Here is a 15,790-nt window from a genome sequence, read left to right on the forward strand (position 1 = left end):
AGAAATAGACCCACAGACATAGGAAACAAATTTATGGTAACTCAAGGGGAAGGTGGGGAGGGAGAAATTAGGAGGATGGGATTAACATATACACATTGGTATATGTAAAATAGATAACAAACAAGGACCTACTGTAGAGCCATAGCACAGGGAACTATACTCAGTATTTTGTAATAACCCATATGGGAAAAGAATCTGAAAAAGAATATATATATATATATATATATATATAACTGAATCACTGTGCTGTACACCTGAAAGTAACATGACATTGCAAATCAACTATACTTCAATTTAAAAAAAAAGAATTTTCTGGCTCCAAGTGTTAATAGTGCTGAGGGTGAGAAACTCTGTACCAGATTTAGGGACTAGACTTAGCCTCTAAATCAAGATATATTTAAATAAACACTATCAATTACCTTTCAAGAAATGATAGCACCCCAGTGGCACATTCTACGATTCTATCCAAATTCTGATAATCTGTGATAACCATCTCATACTTGGCTTACTCCAATTCTTTTTAAAACTGCAAGGGTGGGTTCTGCAACCACTAAATCCTTTCAGAGTTTGAATGAAATCACTTGTATCTCACACTAATGTAATTAGATACGTACAGCAATTTATTTAGAGCCACTAAAAATTAAACAACAAAAATCGCCTATGATTTATGCCCTTATTTTAGCTTTATTATTGAAAGTTCCAAGGCCGTGGAGTAAATCAGCCGCACAAATGGACTGGGACAGATTTCGATGTTGTGCTTTGTAATTAGACTATAGGTATTCTTTATCTTTGTTGTCATATTTTTGCAGCTCGAATTTAGGACAAAAGAAAATTTTGTTATTTCTCCAATGGAAGTGACGATCTACATTTGTCTCTTCTTCCTCCAGGCAACACAGACTACCATTTAGTCTTCTGATTCATTTCCCCTGGAAAGCTGGGAAGAAGTTTTATGATATTATTGGTTTTCTAACTAGTGTTTTCATTGTAATGCTATTACTGAACCAGTGTTGTGATAAATGGTCTGTTTATAAGGGGAACCACTTTTACAAGTAGAAAATTAGACACGCTTCTGCTTTGCAATAACAATAAAAAACCACAGTGAAAAAATATTCTCCAGTTTATTCCCATCTGTATCAGCAGGGAAGCTTTAGAAGATGGCTTTCTCCCTAAAGTCTTCTAAACACAGTTACTGCCTGTGGGTACCAGGTCAGAATGCTGTTTTCCTCCAGATCCTGTTCAAGACCAATCCATTTTAAGTTACCGTAACCGTGGGCCCTTTAAGAAAGTCAGGCACTTTAAACCCCACCCCTCTGCTGACTTGTAGCAGTAGGTCCTCTTTCTGAGGCAGTTGGTGATAAAGCTGAGAGCCAGCTTGCCCCCTGCTTTGCCTGGAAGGAATGTTTCTAAGTAAGCTTGAAAAGTGGAAGCTTTAAGATACTGTGGGATAGGGAACAATGGAAACTTGTGAAGTATGGAAGCCAGACTGGCTCTTAAGATTCTATCACGGTGCTGGATAAAGTGGAAAGAATGCTGTTAAGTCTGAGTTTCGCCTTGTGGCACTGCTCCCTGCTAGCATTGCTCCTCCATTTCACCCAGCAAGTGAGTTTTCCAGAAGCCGTTTCCAATTTAACGAGCTGCTTGTCTCATGTAGCAGATCCCCAAAAGGAAAAGTCAGCGAGAGGAGTCAGTTTCAGTGAAAATTAAACTGGATCACTTCTAACAGAATTATTTACATTGGTTGTATGCTTCTGAAGAGTAAAGCCAGCTCTCTAGTTTTCTTTTTGTTCCTGCTACAGCAACAGTGGCTAAGTCCAGAAGTCCTCTAGTACTAAACTAAAAAATAATTAGGAGAAATTTGGGGCTTAATTGCAGTTGGCATTTTGGAGCTGTCTGCTAGAAGCAGCCATCTTGGTAAAAGACGATGTCATTTGGAACACTTGGAGGTTTCAGTTTACTCCCTGGTACCAGTTTTCATTAGCCATTGAATAACAGTGTAATCATTAGGTCAAGTTTAGGTTTAAAGATAATGGAGGAGTTGGAATAAAAATCATTAAAGCCACTTCTTTATTCTTCCTAACACTTTATAAACTTTCCCCAGAGTGCAAAACAATAAAAAAAATTTTACACTTTATTTTTTCCTATTTTTTGTTTCCATGTGTTTGTTCTTCCGTTGGCTAAGCTTGGATAATAAAACTAGTCTGGTCAGTTTCATTTTCTGATTTTTATACATAAGTGAAAGCTGTTTTGTGTCAACCGTGTAAAGTGTTTAGAATCATCTCACCTGCTGGGCCAATTTCCTGTAAGCCTTTGTTTGGGAGGGGAGAGGGGAAATACAAGTTTTGATTTTGAATTTCTTATGCTTTTCAAAACTAGAACCCTGAATTAGACCACAGTAGCATAATTACTCTGTTTTATTTTTGACCTACTAAACTTTCCTACAAGTGGGCTAAATGATCGTAAAGAAGAATGATGGTTATGTTGTATTCCCACTTAATCACCACTATTAGTATAGCCGAATGCTCTGTCTGCAGTTACTTTGGAAAATTGGCACTTAAAAGAGACGTTTTAATCCACAGAAAGTGCTTCTCTTTTTTTCTTTTGGGATTAGATAAATGTTACTGTCTTAATCCTATTGCGCTACAGGTCCTGGCATTGTCTGCAAGATGCAGAGAGAGAAAAAAAGTTGCACCTTGTTTAAACAATTGCGCGCAGTGTGGTTTACCAGATTAGGAGGAGGAGGAGTAGAGAGGGCGGCGTGTCTTTTCTGCAAATTTTTTCTTAACGAGGTTAACCTGTGGCTGCTGTCGCCTCGCCCTACTCGGCTCCTTGCAGGGTAACTTTCTGTTCTGTGAGCGCTATCCGAAGCTTCCCAGGCAAGCTCACGGAGATCAAACTAAAAGGGCTGCGTGTATGTCTGAAACAGACAGAGGGAGACAGGAGCACACACTGTCGGCGGAAGATGGGGCCACGGGCTCGGCCGGGGCTGGATACCAGAGCCGGGCTGACCTTTCCACGTGTCCCCAGCACCTGCGAGGCTAGTGGGTCGTTAGGTTTCCTTCTCCCAGGAGCTGGCTTGAGCCCGGAAGAGGATGGGCGGCCTCGGGCTTAGGTCAGGGGGCTGGGAGGCCCACCCTCGGAACACTTGTGGCCGGCGAGCGGCTGGCGCGTAGGTTGGCCTGGCCTTCCCGCCCCGGCCGGGCCCGCGCTTCCCCAGCCGTCCGGCGCACGCCAGGAGGAGGGCGGCTGCGGCGGCGGCGGCGGCGGCAGCGGCGGCGGCGGCGGAGGGGGGCGGGTCTCGGAGCTTTCGGCCGGCTTTGCAGGGCGGCCTAGCGAGCGCGCCAGGCCCGGCTGGAGCGCGCCCCAGTGCAATACTGCCCGAGCCCGGGCGGGGTCTCTGTTCGCTGGCAGAGGAGGTCCCTTGGCAGCGGGAAGCTCCCTCTCTTTCTCTCGCAGCCACTCCGAGTCTGCGCCCTGCTGCCAGGCTCCCAGCTCGGCGCTCCCCTGTGCTCGACCGGCGCCCACTCATTCGCAGCCCAGCCTTCGCCGCCGCCGCCTCCCTGCTCCTCCTCCTCGTCGTCTCCCCAGCCCGCCGCGGCCATGGCGGACAGCGCCAGCGAGAGCGACACGGACGGGGCGGGGGGCAGCAGCGGCAGCTCGGCCGCCATGCAGTCGTCTTGCTCGTCGACTTCGGGCGCCGGCGGCGGCGGTGGCGGCGGGGGAGGCGGCGGCGGTGGGAAGTCGGGGGGCATTGTCATCTCGCCGTTCCGCCTGGAGGAGCTCACCAACCGCCTGGCCTCGCTGCAGCAGGAGAACAAGGTGCTCAAGATCGAGCTGGAGACCTACAAACTCAAGTGCAAGGCGCTGCAGGAGGAGAACCGCGACCTGCGCAAAGCCAGCGTGACCATCGTGAGTGTCCCCCACGGGCGCGCCGCAGCGCCGACCTCCGCCCGCCCCCGGGAGACGCTGCGCCCAGACCCGGGCGGCCCCCGGGCTCCCCGAGGCTCCCGAGGACCCGCAGAGAGCACGCTCCCTGCCAAGACCCGCTGGCCCCGGAGGGTGGGGGAGAGGGAGGTGTCCCTTCGGGGCCGCGCGGGTCTGCCCTCCCCGGGTCCAGGCCCCTCGCGGGGTGCGGGAGGAGGCTGCTGGAACCACCACCCGCGTTTCCTTGTCGCCTCTGGGGAGGAGGCCCCTCCCGGGCGGAGCTGGAGGCCGGCGGCGTGGCTGGGGAGGCGGGGTGGGACTTTTTTCAGTCCTAGTTTGCTTGAGGGGTGCGTTCAGAGCCCGGGAGCCCTAGGCAGAGGGAGAGGGAGGAAGCCGGGGCCTGTTCCGGGGGCCTGCGTTGGGGTTCGGGGGGTGCGCAGCTGGGCTGGGTACTTCGCTGGCATCAGGACGGCGCTATGGCTGGATCGCCCGGGGAGGGGGCGGGAGAGAGTGGCCGGGAATCCGGGAAGTGGAGTTTTTCTGGCCAGGATCGAGAGGGAAGGGCGGGTACCGGAGCTAATGCTCCCACCTCCGTTGGAAGCCCTTTCCTTGGGTGGGGGGTGGCGGCGGCGGTGTACAGCCGGGAGAATGCAGCATCTTATACCGGCCTGGACGGAGTGAAGGCTACGAAGCCTGAACCGGCCGAAACCTGGGTGAAGGGCATCGACTGACTCCCTTGCTGAGCAAGATGTACGTGTGTTTGCTTCATTGGTGGTGGAGTGTCTAGGGATATTTTGCCTCGGAGTCCGGGCTGTCTGTTCTGTTTCCACCTGGCCTCCAGAGGCGCCCCCGAAGAGGGGAAGTTTAGGGGTGTAGGTCTCCCTTTTAGTGTAGCAGGCCTTTAGAAAGGCCACTATTAGCTATGGTGAGGCGAAACATAACTGGAAAAAGTACATTGTGTGCTCTCACCTACCATCCCTGCCAGCTAGCCACATCATTAACTTCCAGGATCCCCCTACAGACAGCCCTGTTGAGATCAAAACAGATTCACAGCCAGGAGGAGAGAGGAAAGTGTCAAGAAACCAAGGGGATAAATTGCTATTGCTGCTGCAGAATAGCTGATTAGGCTGAACCTTCAGGTGGAGAAAAAGGCATGAACTTGGGGGCAGATCAAAGATGACGACCCTGGAAAGGAAATGGGGCGAGTTTAGGATGCCCCTGTGCCAGGAAAAAGTCTTCAGTGGAGGAGGGAGTGTGTGTATGCTCCCCCCCAGTGCTAGCTCACACTTGGGAACTGGATGGCATTCTGAATTTGCTTAGAAAGCAGGTTTTCACCCCAGTTTCAGTGTGATGGGCAGCCTAACTAGAAATTGATTGTTGAAAGACACTCCGCATGCTCAAATCCAGCCCTGGTGGATGGCATTGGAGCCATATGCATGTGTCTGCAGACTGTAAAGTTCTTGAAGTGCCCTTTTGGTAGGAAGGGGGAGGAATTTGCAGAGGCAGCCGCTTCCAAGCCTCTTGAGTAGCTTTTTTGGCTGAGAGAGATGTCTACGGTGAGTGGGGGTTTGAGAAGAGGGAGAAGCTGGTGGAAGCAATTTAGTTAAGGTTGGAGTTAGTAAATGAGAGGGTTCGTTGGTCTCTTGGAGAATGTGAACCACCAAAAGCAGCAACACTTACACGAAACAGAATCTCTGGCTTCTTGCGTACTGTGAGCAATTCAGGCTGTTTTTGTTTGGGAGGGAGGATGGGGGGGGTGGAGAGACTAGGAAAGGGTTATCTGTTTGACACCTGGCCATATTAAAAAGTAGGTCTGTAAATTGTACACCACACGTTGGCTTTGCATGGACAAACACATTCGTTCCTGGTGTATAAGATCAGAGACCTCTGAATACTTGGCGAGAAGAGCGTGCGAGGTGGTGGCTTCCTTGGTACTTACCGCAACTAAAACTGACATTTCACCAAATACGCCTTGTGAAATGTTCTGTGGCCTCACTGAGTCAAATTTTAAAATTGTTTTAGATGACAGCCTATACGTACCAGAAATTTCTCCATGCTTCTTTAATCTCTGATTAATATAATCAGGGAAACAAATAAAGTGCCTGTGGTTTCCTGAGTTCCCTAGTACTTGGCAGGTGTTACTAAGGCAAATGCAGAGGAGAGATTCCTTTCAGCTTTTGAGAGTTAGAGTTAACTGACCTAGGACGCAGATTGTGTTTGGGGGGTTTGACCTCTAGGGTGTGTAATTTGCGAGGAGAAATGTGTGCGACCACATGAACTGGGTCTGTGGATGTAAGGATTCCATTGAACAACACTGTCATAGTCTATGTCAAGGTTAAGCTGCACAGCCCCTGACAACTCTAACTGACATATAGCCCTTGCTGGTAGCTGCCCAGGAAGTGTTTGACAAGGTCTAGATATTCAATTAAGTGAAGGCTTTGCTAGATTTTTCACTTTCGAGTTTATTTGAAGGGAAGATGGTACCAGAATCCTATTAGTACTTGCCTTCATGGCTCTTACTAGTTCCTCTAATTGTGATATTAACTTTCATGTTTTGAACACAAAAGGCGATTATGGATGTCTTTCATTTTCCTTGAACGTATTCAGGAAGTTACCTTGCTAATCAGCTACACCCTGGGAAGAGAGCAGTGTGCTTTTATTAAAACTGTTTTTTAGAGTAGTTTTAGGTTTGCAGAAAATTTAAGCAGAAGGTGCAGAGATTTCCCCAATATTCCCTGCCCTTCCTCCCATCCTCCATTATCAACATCCCCCATCTGAGTGGTACATTCGTTACAATCAATGACCCAACATTGAAACATCTTAATCACCCCAAGTCTATAGTTTACATTAGGGTTCACTCTTGGTGTTGTACATTTTGTGGGTCTGGGCAAGTGTAAAATGACATGTAGCACCATAATAGTATATAGAGCAGATCCGGTGCCCCCAAAATCCCCTGTGCTCTGATTTTTCATCTGTCCCTAACCCCTGGCCACCACTGATCTTTTTACTGTCTCCATAGTTTTGTCTTTTCCAGAAAGTCATATAGTTGGAATCACACAGCCTGTAGCCTTTTCACATTGACTTCTTTCACTTAGTAATATGCATTTAAGTTTCCTCCATGTTTTTTCATGGCTCGGTAGCTCATTTCTTTTTAGTGTTGAATAATATTCCATTGTTTGGCTGTACCACAGCTTACTCATCCATTTACCTACTGAAGGACTTGGTTGCTTCCAAGTTTTGGCAGTTATTAATAAAGCTGCAGTAAACATCTGTGTACAAGTTTTTGGGTGGACAGAGGTTTCAGCTCATTTGGGTAAATACTAAGGAGCACAATTACTGGATGGTATGGTGAGAGTGTGTTTATTTTGTTGAGAAACTGCCAGACAGTCTTTTTGAAGTGGCTGTAGCATTTTGCATTCCCACCAGCAATGAATGAGAGTTCCTGTTGCTCCACGTCCTTGCTAGCATTTGATGTTGTCTGTTTTGGATTTTGCCCATTCTAATAGGTGTGTAGTAATATCTCATTATTGTGCCCTCTTTTTTTAAGCCAAGTCCAAAGGCCCATGGAAGTTCTTAACCAGTGGTCTTTTCTGTCTCTTTTGGTATGTAGGCGTTTACTCTGGTCCAGCTACCCATTTAGTAAAGGACTGGCTTCATGGGTCTGTGTTCTCCGCATTTGTATGATAGAGGTAAACGTCATCTTTGGGGAAGAACCAACTGTACGAGGCCCTTCATCCAGGTCCACAAGTGTCTGGTGTTACCACTTGCCCCCGGTGTGTTTTCTTTGGCTTAGAGGTGGAATGGAATGTTTTGAGTGATTATCTGATTTCTCCCAGTAAATCAGCAGTGGAACCAGACTGCTTATTATCGATCATAATTTCTCCTTTGGAGTGGAGAAAATAAACAACAAATGCTCAGTCACGCTGTTGAGTAGTTTTTAGATGTTAGACTAAGTCTATCTGGCTTGTCCTGTGAGTTAAAGTGTAATCGGAGACTGTCTGACTCAGTGTAGTGAGATGTGTCCAGGGGTCGCGGTCTCTGAGAAGATGAGGAAATGCAATTGTGGGCAGTAATTGAATGGCTTGTAAGTTCTGGACTAGTTTCTCAGGGTATAAGCAGGGTCTCATACTTGGCGTGGCTAGTTCTCTAAGGTGTGTTTTCTATACCACTTCAGGCCTTCGCCATGTGTTTGGTTAGAAAATAAATACCTATGTTAAATCACTAGAGTTTAGTTGTCTTTTTCTATCTATAAAATTAGTCTTTCATTATAGAAGTTTAGGGAAATAGAGGAATACAAAGGCATTTTGAAGTTATAGTAGAAAAACATGTTAGTACGGCATGATTAGAAAACCTGGCTATTTTAAACATCAACAGTGTAATGATTTCATTAACCAGTAAAAGCCACCGTATAGTTAATATTGTGGATTTTGGATTATTTGTTCTGGAAGCCTAATACATTATTTTCCATTTTTTAAGACTTAGTTTTGGCAGACTCTGTGAAGCTATCAGATCAACATTGCCCTTATAAAAAGGTGTAGTGTGTGTCATTTTTTTTTTCCTGCTTTAAAACTTTTTTTCTTAGGTTCTTATGGTAACACCCAACTTTAGACACAACTCTGAGAAAAGTATGACCTCACAGTTAGGTCTAATCATACACAAATCCAGTCTTCTTAAGGAGGCTATTCTTAGATTTCTTCTATATGTTTCATATAATCTCTTTGTATTTGATTAAAAAACAAATCCCCACAAAACCGTAGAGGACAGTTGTGACAGTCTTTTCTAGTGCTTTTATTTATTTTGCTGAGGATGGGGAATAGTTCAGAGAATCACCAGTATCTAGTTTGTGGTGACTCTTGTTCAAGACCAGAGACACTGGTCTGAAGCAGAAATCCAAGCTGGCCGTTGCTGGCTCACAGATTTCCAGTGGCTTCCATTGCCCTCTGGATCCAGGTAAACTTCCTGTGGTTTACCAGGCACTGTGTGCTCCAGCCCCTGCTTGCTTCACAGACACACCCCTCACATTCTCAAAGCTCCCACTCTGCTGAACTGCTGTTTCCTGGAATTTCAGTAGATTTCTCTGGCTTCTCTAAGATGTACCTCCTGCCCTTAAATGTCCTTTCCTACCCCTTCACCTAGTAAATGCAAGTAGACTATACTTCCTCCCCGACCCCAGCGTGCGCTGGCACTGCCTGTTTACTAGCCACACGCTGGGTTACGTGCCCATTCATGAGACCGCCCCTTCTCCAGGCCCCCATCACATAGGTCTCCCCTTTGGGAGATGGCAGATGTGTTCATTCCTTCAGGGGCAGAATTTGCCTTGTTCACTTCCGTTCCTCAGTGCTTGGCATGCAGTAGACACTCAAGGGGATGTTGGGTTGACCGCAGAGGCATTGGGTGATGAGGTGTTTTTGTTTTGTTTTGTTTTTTACTGGGCAAGGGCGCCAAGACTGTCTCCTGACCTTGTGCTCATAGAGCTGCTCTGCTGCCTGCGTCCGGAACAACAGCAAACGCCATCCTCACCATCGTTGGACGGATGAGTGGATATATTGTACACTTTGGTGGAACACTACAAATCAGTGTGTGTCCCAAGCCTTTGCTTTCTAACTATGGATGATGTTGTAGGCTACTTTGTAGCATATACCTAGGCGTTCGTGATACATTTCACCTCTAAAAGGGGACAAAGTGTCTTTGGGTTCACCTTTCCAAGGGCTTTGTTGGAAGTGTTCAGATTTGCCATCTCAGTTTTGGTGATGGTGGCAGGTCACTCCAGGTGTTTCTTATAACCGTATTTAATGTTGAAATGCCCCACAGTGGCTTCTGGGAAACAAGCATGGCCGTCAAGGGTGGGGAGGCATCGGGGCAATTACCAGGCACCTGAATCTCCAAACCGAGGAAGTTGGCAGCAAACAGGATGGGGAGACTTGCTGAATTCTGTGGATTTCCACACGTGGCTTGCAGAGTGGAGTTCGGGGGGTTGATAGAGTGTCACACCCAGTGTGTACTTGCATTCATTTTTCTTTTTTTCTTCTTTTTTCTCAAATTATGCCTTGCAGCATTTACACCTAGAAATGCTAATCTGAGCTTTTAGACTCATACAGCCAGGTTGAGCAAGGAGTAACAGTCACCTTCCTTGTTCCCTCAGTGGATAGGTGTTGTATTTTGTTTTCAGTCACCGTGCAGTTGCTTTTAGATTGATTGATCATCAAAGCTAGCGAAGTAAATGTTCACAGGTTCAGGGTGTGCTTTCTTGGTGGTGGTTGAAATTTTCTTGACAGGGGAACGAATGTTCTGGAAGATATTTCTAATCATCAGGATCTTGGAGTGGGGTTAACTTGCAGACTCTTCCTATTTTACTTCTCCAAGGCTGTCAGATTTTCTTATCTTTGATGCTTCTCAAGCCCACAGCTGTGGATTTTATCCCTATTTACTCCTACCAGTAAATTGCAGATGTCACACTGTGTAGGCCTTCTCTTTCAGGGAGAGTATTAATATTAAACAAAGGGTTAATAGTTTGATGGTTATTTAGAATGAACTCACCTCCTTACTTATTATTAGTCCCTAGATTCGATGCATGGGGTGCAGTTTGGTGATTAAAGTTCATTTTAATACTCACTCGTTTAATGCTGGGGAATTTTCACCTCTTCAGTATGGCACGGAATGGCGTGTGATAAATACAGCCTGAAATAGGATTCAACCTACAAGTACTTGGGAACTGCCTACTGTGTGCCAAATACTCTGAAATACCCAGAAGGAATGTAAGGCCTTCTCCAGCAGGATTGCACTTGACTTGCATTCAGCTCGGCCCCAGCTGGGTGCTGTAGGGAATTCAGAGCAGAGGGAACGGTCCTTCCCTCTCCAGCACTTTGCAGCCCAGAGAGTTGTGAAATGCAGAAATAACCAACATACAAGTGGAAACAAGAAAGGTAGTTCAGGCAGACTGGTGCCAGGGTTCCAGGGAGGGCTGGCTTACCTTCCACCTTCCAAAATGAAGTTCATCTAATGCGGTGAATACATCTGAGGAAAACAATGTGTCATATTCACTCACAGTTCGATTAGCTTGGAGTTTGTTTTTATTTTGTAAGGCAGAGATGGGGAGAACTGTTGCTCAATTTGTCTGTCCAGGTGGCACCGAAAGGCTTTTTGTTTGTTTTTAATTTTCTTTTTATGTGCTGATGATTGAAAAGAAATGGCATTGATGTTTTTAATTTCATAATTTACATCTGCCTGTAGATCAAAATTATGTAGGTGGTTTTTTTCATCTATTCCTGTTACACTCTGGGGCCCACCCACTTTCCTTACATGGAAATTATTGGATGGACCAAATTTCTTAAGTCTTTAATGGGAAACTGTGTTTACCTTAAAGTTAATTAGAGATACTAGTTTATGGACAATTTCAAACTCCAGTTTTTTAAAAAAGCGGTGTTGATTGATGGCATAATCTTCCACGCATCTGTTCCAAATCAAACCAGCCTCTGTGGGTGCCAGGTTTGTGTCACCAGTGAGCTGGTTAATACCCTTCAGGGCGTCTCAGGGCACTTGGGATCAAATGAGGCCATTCGCTGCTAAGGAGCAGAGTTGGCATATTCAGCTAGACAGACGTAGCTCATAATTCAAAAAAGTTTTCCATAGGAGGAAAGAGGAAAGTAAAAGAATGAAAACATGGAGTATGGGTGAGCTAAGGAGAGTTCTTAGAAATCTAGTACCTGTATTAAACCCTTCACGTGTTTCTTTCCTTAGTGAACAGTCTTGTGCAGTCAAGGTTTTTGAGACTGAATTAGAAGGGCTAAAATAGTCTTGAGAGAAAAATTATTTGGTGTTTAATTATAGGAAGAGCTTCTCAACTCATGAAATTATTTGCATGTAAGCAGGGGTTTTTTTTTTTTCAATTATCCCAATATACCAACTCAAATAATAACTTTTATTCTATTGAGATTTTTGTTTTTGTTTGGGGTTTTTTGTTTGCTTTTTGTTTTTGTTGTTGTTCTTCACTAGGCAGGCCTTAATTTATCTAAACAGACATTTGCTAAGAGTCAAAACATTGTGTCTCTGCTTCGTTTAGTAGCTCCCGATTATAGAAACACAAAAATTTGAGGAAAAAAATCGGTTAGATGATTTTAACGTCTTTGTTAATCAAAGAATACAATTTTGAGTATATGTACCATAAAGCAGAGGTTTGGACTTCTTTAGGTCCAAATCACTACCTGGTAAGGTGCCATGTCCTTTGAAAAATATATTAAGTATTTCACATCATTTTAAACCTTCAGTGCGTGTAGCTTATTATTGAGAAATACCCTAAGTACCCAGAGAAGAGGGCCAGTGACTTTTTTTTTTGGTAATTTTTCTTTTTTTTTGGTGGTAATATATACACGACATAAAAGTTACCCTTTTAACCTTTTTTTTTTTTTTTTTTTTTTTTGCGGTACGCGGGCCTCTCACCGTTGTGGCCTCTCCCGTTGCGGAGCACAGGCTCCGGACGCGCAGGCTCAGCGGCCATGGCTCACGGGCCCAGACGCTCCGCGGCATGTGGGATCTTCCCGGACCGGGGCACGAACCCGTGTCCCCTGCATCGGCAGGCGGACTCTCAACGACTGCATCACCAGGGAAGCCCTAAAATTTGTGTATTTTTTATAGGAAAAATTTAGTCTGATCTACAGAAGCAGCTAGCTGCTTTTTCTTGTCTTGGTGTTGAAGTTGTGAATTAGGACCCAAAGCATTTTAATTAAAGTGCTGTTGATATCTTGCTCCGACTTCGATTTTTATTGCCTGTTGGCCATCCCACGTCTGGTTCTTTCCTGTCATTCAGTAAACATGTGGCACCCCAGCTCTGGGCTCTGCACCGTCGCTCTGAATTTGCCTTTAGAGTGAGCACCCAGATGTGGAGAACCTGGGGAGGGACTAACCCACAGTGAAAACTTGTCCTCTGGGAAAGAGAAAGGACTGGGAAAGGAAAGAAACCTTGTAGATGATGGGTGCCCTTTTTTTTTTTTTTTAGTGAAATGTCTCATGTTTAATTTCCTTGATGGCATTTCGAATAAACCATAATTTAAGGAAGTCTGAAAAAGAAAAAAAAGCTTGAGATTCTTCCTTCCAAGCATTGCTCTACTTGCAAGTCATTTTGTGCTGCTGTGACGACCGCTAATGTTTACCCAGTGCTTTTACTATGGCAAAGGCGCTGTCTGGAGGCCTGGCATATATCCTCTCATTTAATCTGCACCACTGATGGGTAGCCTGCAGATTTGCAAATGCAGGCCCAGAGAGGTCATGTAACTTGCCTGAAGACCCCAGGCTATCGGGGGGGCTGGAATTTGAACTCCCAGTCTGGCCTCAGAGTTTAAGCACAAGACTACCCATAAATTAATTTATGAACAGTTTTATTTTTATCCTGTTGGGGGCGTTTTCCTCTTAGTTGTTCCCACACTGTTGTAGCCCTTCGTTTAGAGTAGTGAGGGCTGCTCCATTAGCACAGCAAATTCCCAGGATGCCAACCCAGGCCTCAGGGAGTGTATCCAGGGTAGCAAACTCCCTGCTTTGGAAAAGAAACAGTGATAAAGAGGGTGCCTTCAGTGGGTAGGGGGGCGGTTTGTCAGCACCTTTCGGGCTGTCTTACCCTCCAGTATTGGGCCTTGGTCTGTTCCATCCCTGACCCTGTCTAATGTACCGCAGTAGGTGCCACCTCTGCTGATAGCTCAGCCATCTGGGCGCCTCTCCCCACCTCCTCTCCCCCCACCCAATCCCAGGTTGGAACAAGTCCCGTTGTACCTCTGTTATAACCTCTACTTAAAAATAGTCTGACTAGCACAATAAGAGTGGATTGTTTTTCAAGCACTGTATTGATCACCTGCTGTATGCCAGGCGCTGTGTCACGGATCGCAGCTGGGAGGAGACTGCACTCGGGGAGCTGGGGGAGGGCCCCTGACTTAGGCCGGGAGTGGGAACCACAGTCAAGGAGGGCTGTCTCTCTCTCAGGAGGTGACGCTGAAGCTAAAACCTGAAGGAGAAATTGAAGTTCATGTAGGTGTGGGCAGGGGCGGTGGCAGGAGGAAGCATTCCATGAATGTGGGGAAAGAAAGGAAACTGGGGAGCAGAGCAGGGCCGGCGTGGGCTCTTTTCCTGGGTCCTATCCAGGGGCTAATGACAGAAGTGGGCAGGGAAGGGGGGGACGGTAGGAGCGTTTCTGCCTTTTCATAATCTGCTCTGGCTGCTTAGTGCAGACATTGGTGTTTCCCTTCTAAACTGCTGGGAGACAGGTACTTTGTCATTTGTCATCTATAAGATGATCTGTCTTATTCCGTGATAATAATAGCTACGGATTATGGTGTCACTCTCTGCCCGGTGCATATCTGAACACCTTACTTTCAGGGACTCACTTCATTCTCATAGCAACGTTTTGCTTTCTCTGTGTCCCAGGATTTGAACTGGGCAGTCTGATGGTACCTTGGTCGGCGCATAAAACCCTGCCATTTGAAGCATCATTTGCATTTTTCCATAGCCTTAGCACAGCAGCTGCTCAGTAACGTTGGTGGAATTTATTTTGGGGGGTGCCCAGGTTTACTTCTTATTAAACTCTAATGGAGTTAAACATACAGTAAAGTACCCAAGCTTTGAATGTACCAATTTATGGAAAAGTGCTCAGTGAATTCACAAATGAATTCACCAGTGTAAATCATTTCCCTGATCAAAATGCATGCTGGTATCAGCACCCCCTGAAGTTCCCTTGTGCTCTGTTCCACTCATCACCCCTCCAAAAGTAACCTTGTTCTGACTTCTATCACTGTAGGTTAATTTTGCTTCTTTCTGAACTTCATATGACAAGTGACTTTATACAGAATGTATTTTGTATGTGTGTAGATTCTTTGATTTCTTATCCTGGTTTCTACACTGACTAATTAGTCAGCCTCCGTGTTACCTGTAGCGGTGCTTCTTTGCCACTGCTATGCAGTGCTCCACTGTGTGAGTATCTGTGGAATTGTTTTCAATTTAGCTCTGCCCCCTGGGTAGCCCCACCCCCTTCCCTAGTGTTGATCACTGGGCACTGGGAGGGGACACAGGCCCTGCAGAACGTGTCTCCCAGTTAGTTGAGGTTCTAGCTACCTTGCTAGTTATGTTATGCTGCCCTCAGAGCCTTTGAGCCTTGGTGGACTTACCTGGTTAAACCGGTCTTTGGAGTTGGTACCTGTCTTGCTTCCACCCACTGTCGTTATGAGGATCAGATGAAACAGTGCACATCAGAGTGTTTTGGTAATTTGTGAATTATTATTCTTGTAGAAAATGATATTAAAGATGATTAGTAACACCCCCCCCATACACACTTTCTCTTGTTCTCCAAAATGTGTTTCAAGATCAAAACTGTTCTTGTTAATCCTGTATATAACATGATGGTGCAAAGCAGCGTCTGGCAAGCTGAGAGGCGACTGTTTGAGGCAGCAAGAACCAAGCTCTGCGGAGACCTCAGGCTGGGGAGCTCTGCAGCCTGGCTTCTCAGGGCCTGCGTTTTTCTGGCACTTGGGGATGCCTGGGAACTCGGCCGATTTCCTAGGGTTTGGTGAGTCAGGATGAAACCAGCCTGTGTGGCCCTGTAAAAGTAACAGGACAGCAGGAGGCAAACGCGTTTCCTAAAAGATCCATGTTTTCTTATAGGCCAGTTGTCGGGCTCCTTCCGTTATTTCATGAAAAAAGACCCAGCGCGTGCCTTTGCCCAGTTTTCTGCCTCTACTGCTGTGCGCAGCAGGCAGTCGTCCTGCTTCTGTGTCGTGTGACCTTTGACCCTGTTTCATGGGGGTGTGGGTTCTAGAGGGCGGACTTTGACGGCTCAGACACGAATGCCTCTCCTGCTTAGCGGCTGGTCTGAAGAACGGAAAGCAAAACAGGA

At 46.1% G+C, this 15,790-nt stretch overlaps 1 protein-coding gene across 4 annotated transcripts in view; it reads left to right on the forward strand.

The window, feature by feature from the left end:
- The first annotated feature begins 3,367 nt into the window (after positions 1–3,367).
- Positions 3,368–15,790, forward strand: part of CCDC6 (coiled-coil domain containing 6) — a 119,389-nt gene continuing 106,966 nt past the window's right edge. For 2 of the 4 annotated variants that reach the window (XM_019935873.3, XM_019935871.3), the window contains exon 1: positions 3,375–3,906. In XM_019935873.3, the coding sequence (XP_019791432.2) occupies positions 3,598–3,906 (309 nt within the window). In that variant the 5' untranslated portion in view covers positions 3,375–3,597. Of the gene's footprint in view, positions 3,907–15,790 lie in introns of all 4 variants that reach the window. The other 2 variants (XM_019935872.3, XM_019935874.3) reach the window with 2 other exon arrangements.

The sequence above is a fragment of the Tursiops truncatus genome, chromosome 16, assembly GCF_011762595.2.
Source record: "Tursiops truncatus isolate mTurTru1 chromosome 16, mTurTru1.mat.Y, whole genome shotgun sequence".
Classification (NCBI taxonomy): domain Eukaryota; kingdom Metazoa; phylum Chordata; class Mammalia; order Artiodactyla; family Delphinidae; genus Tursiops; species Tursiops truncatus.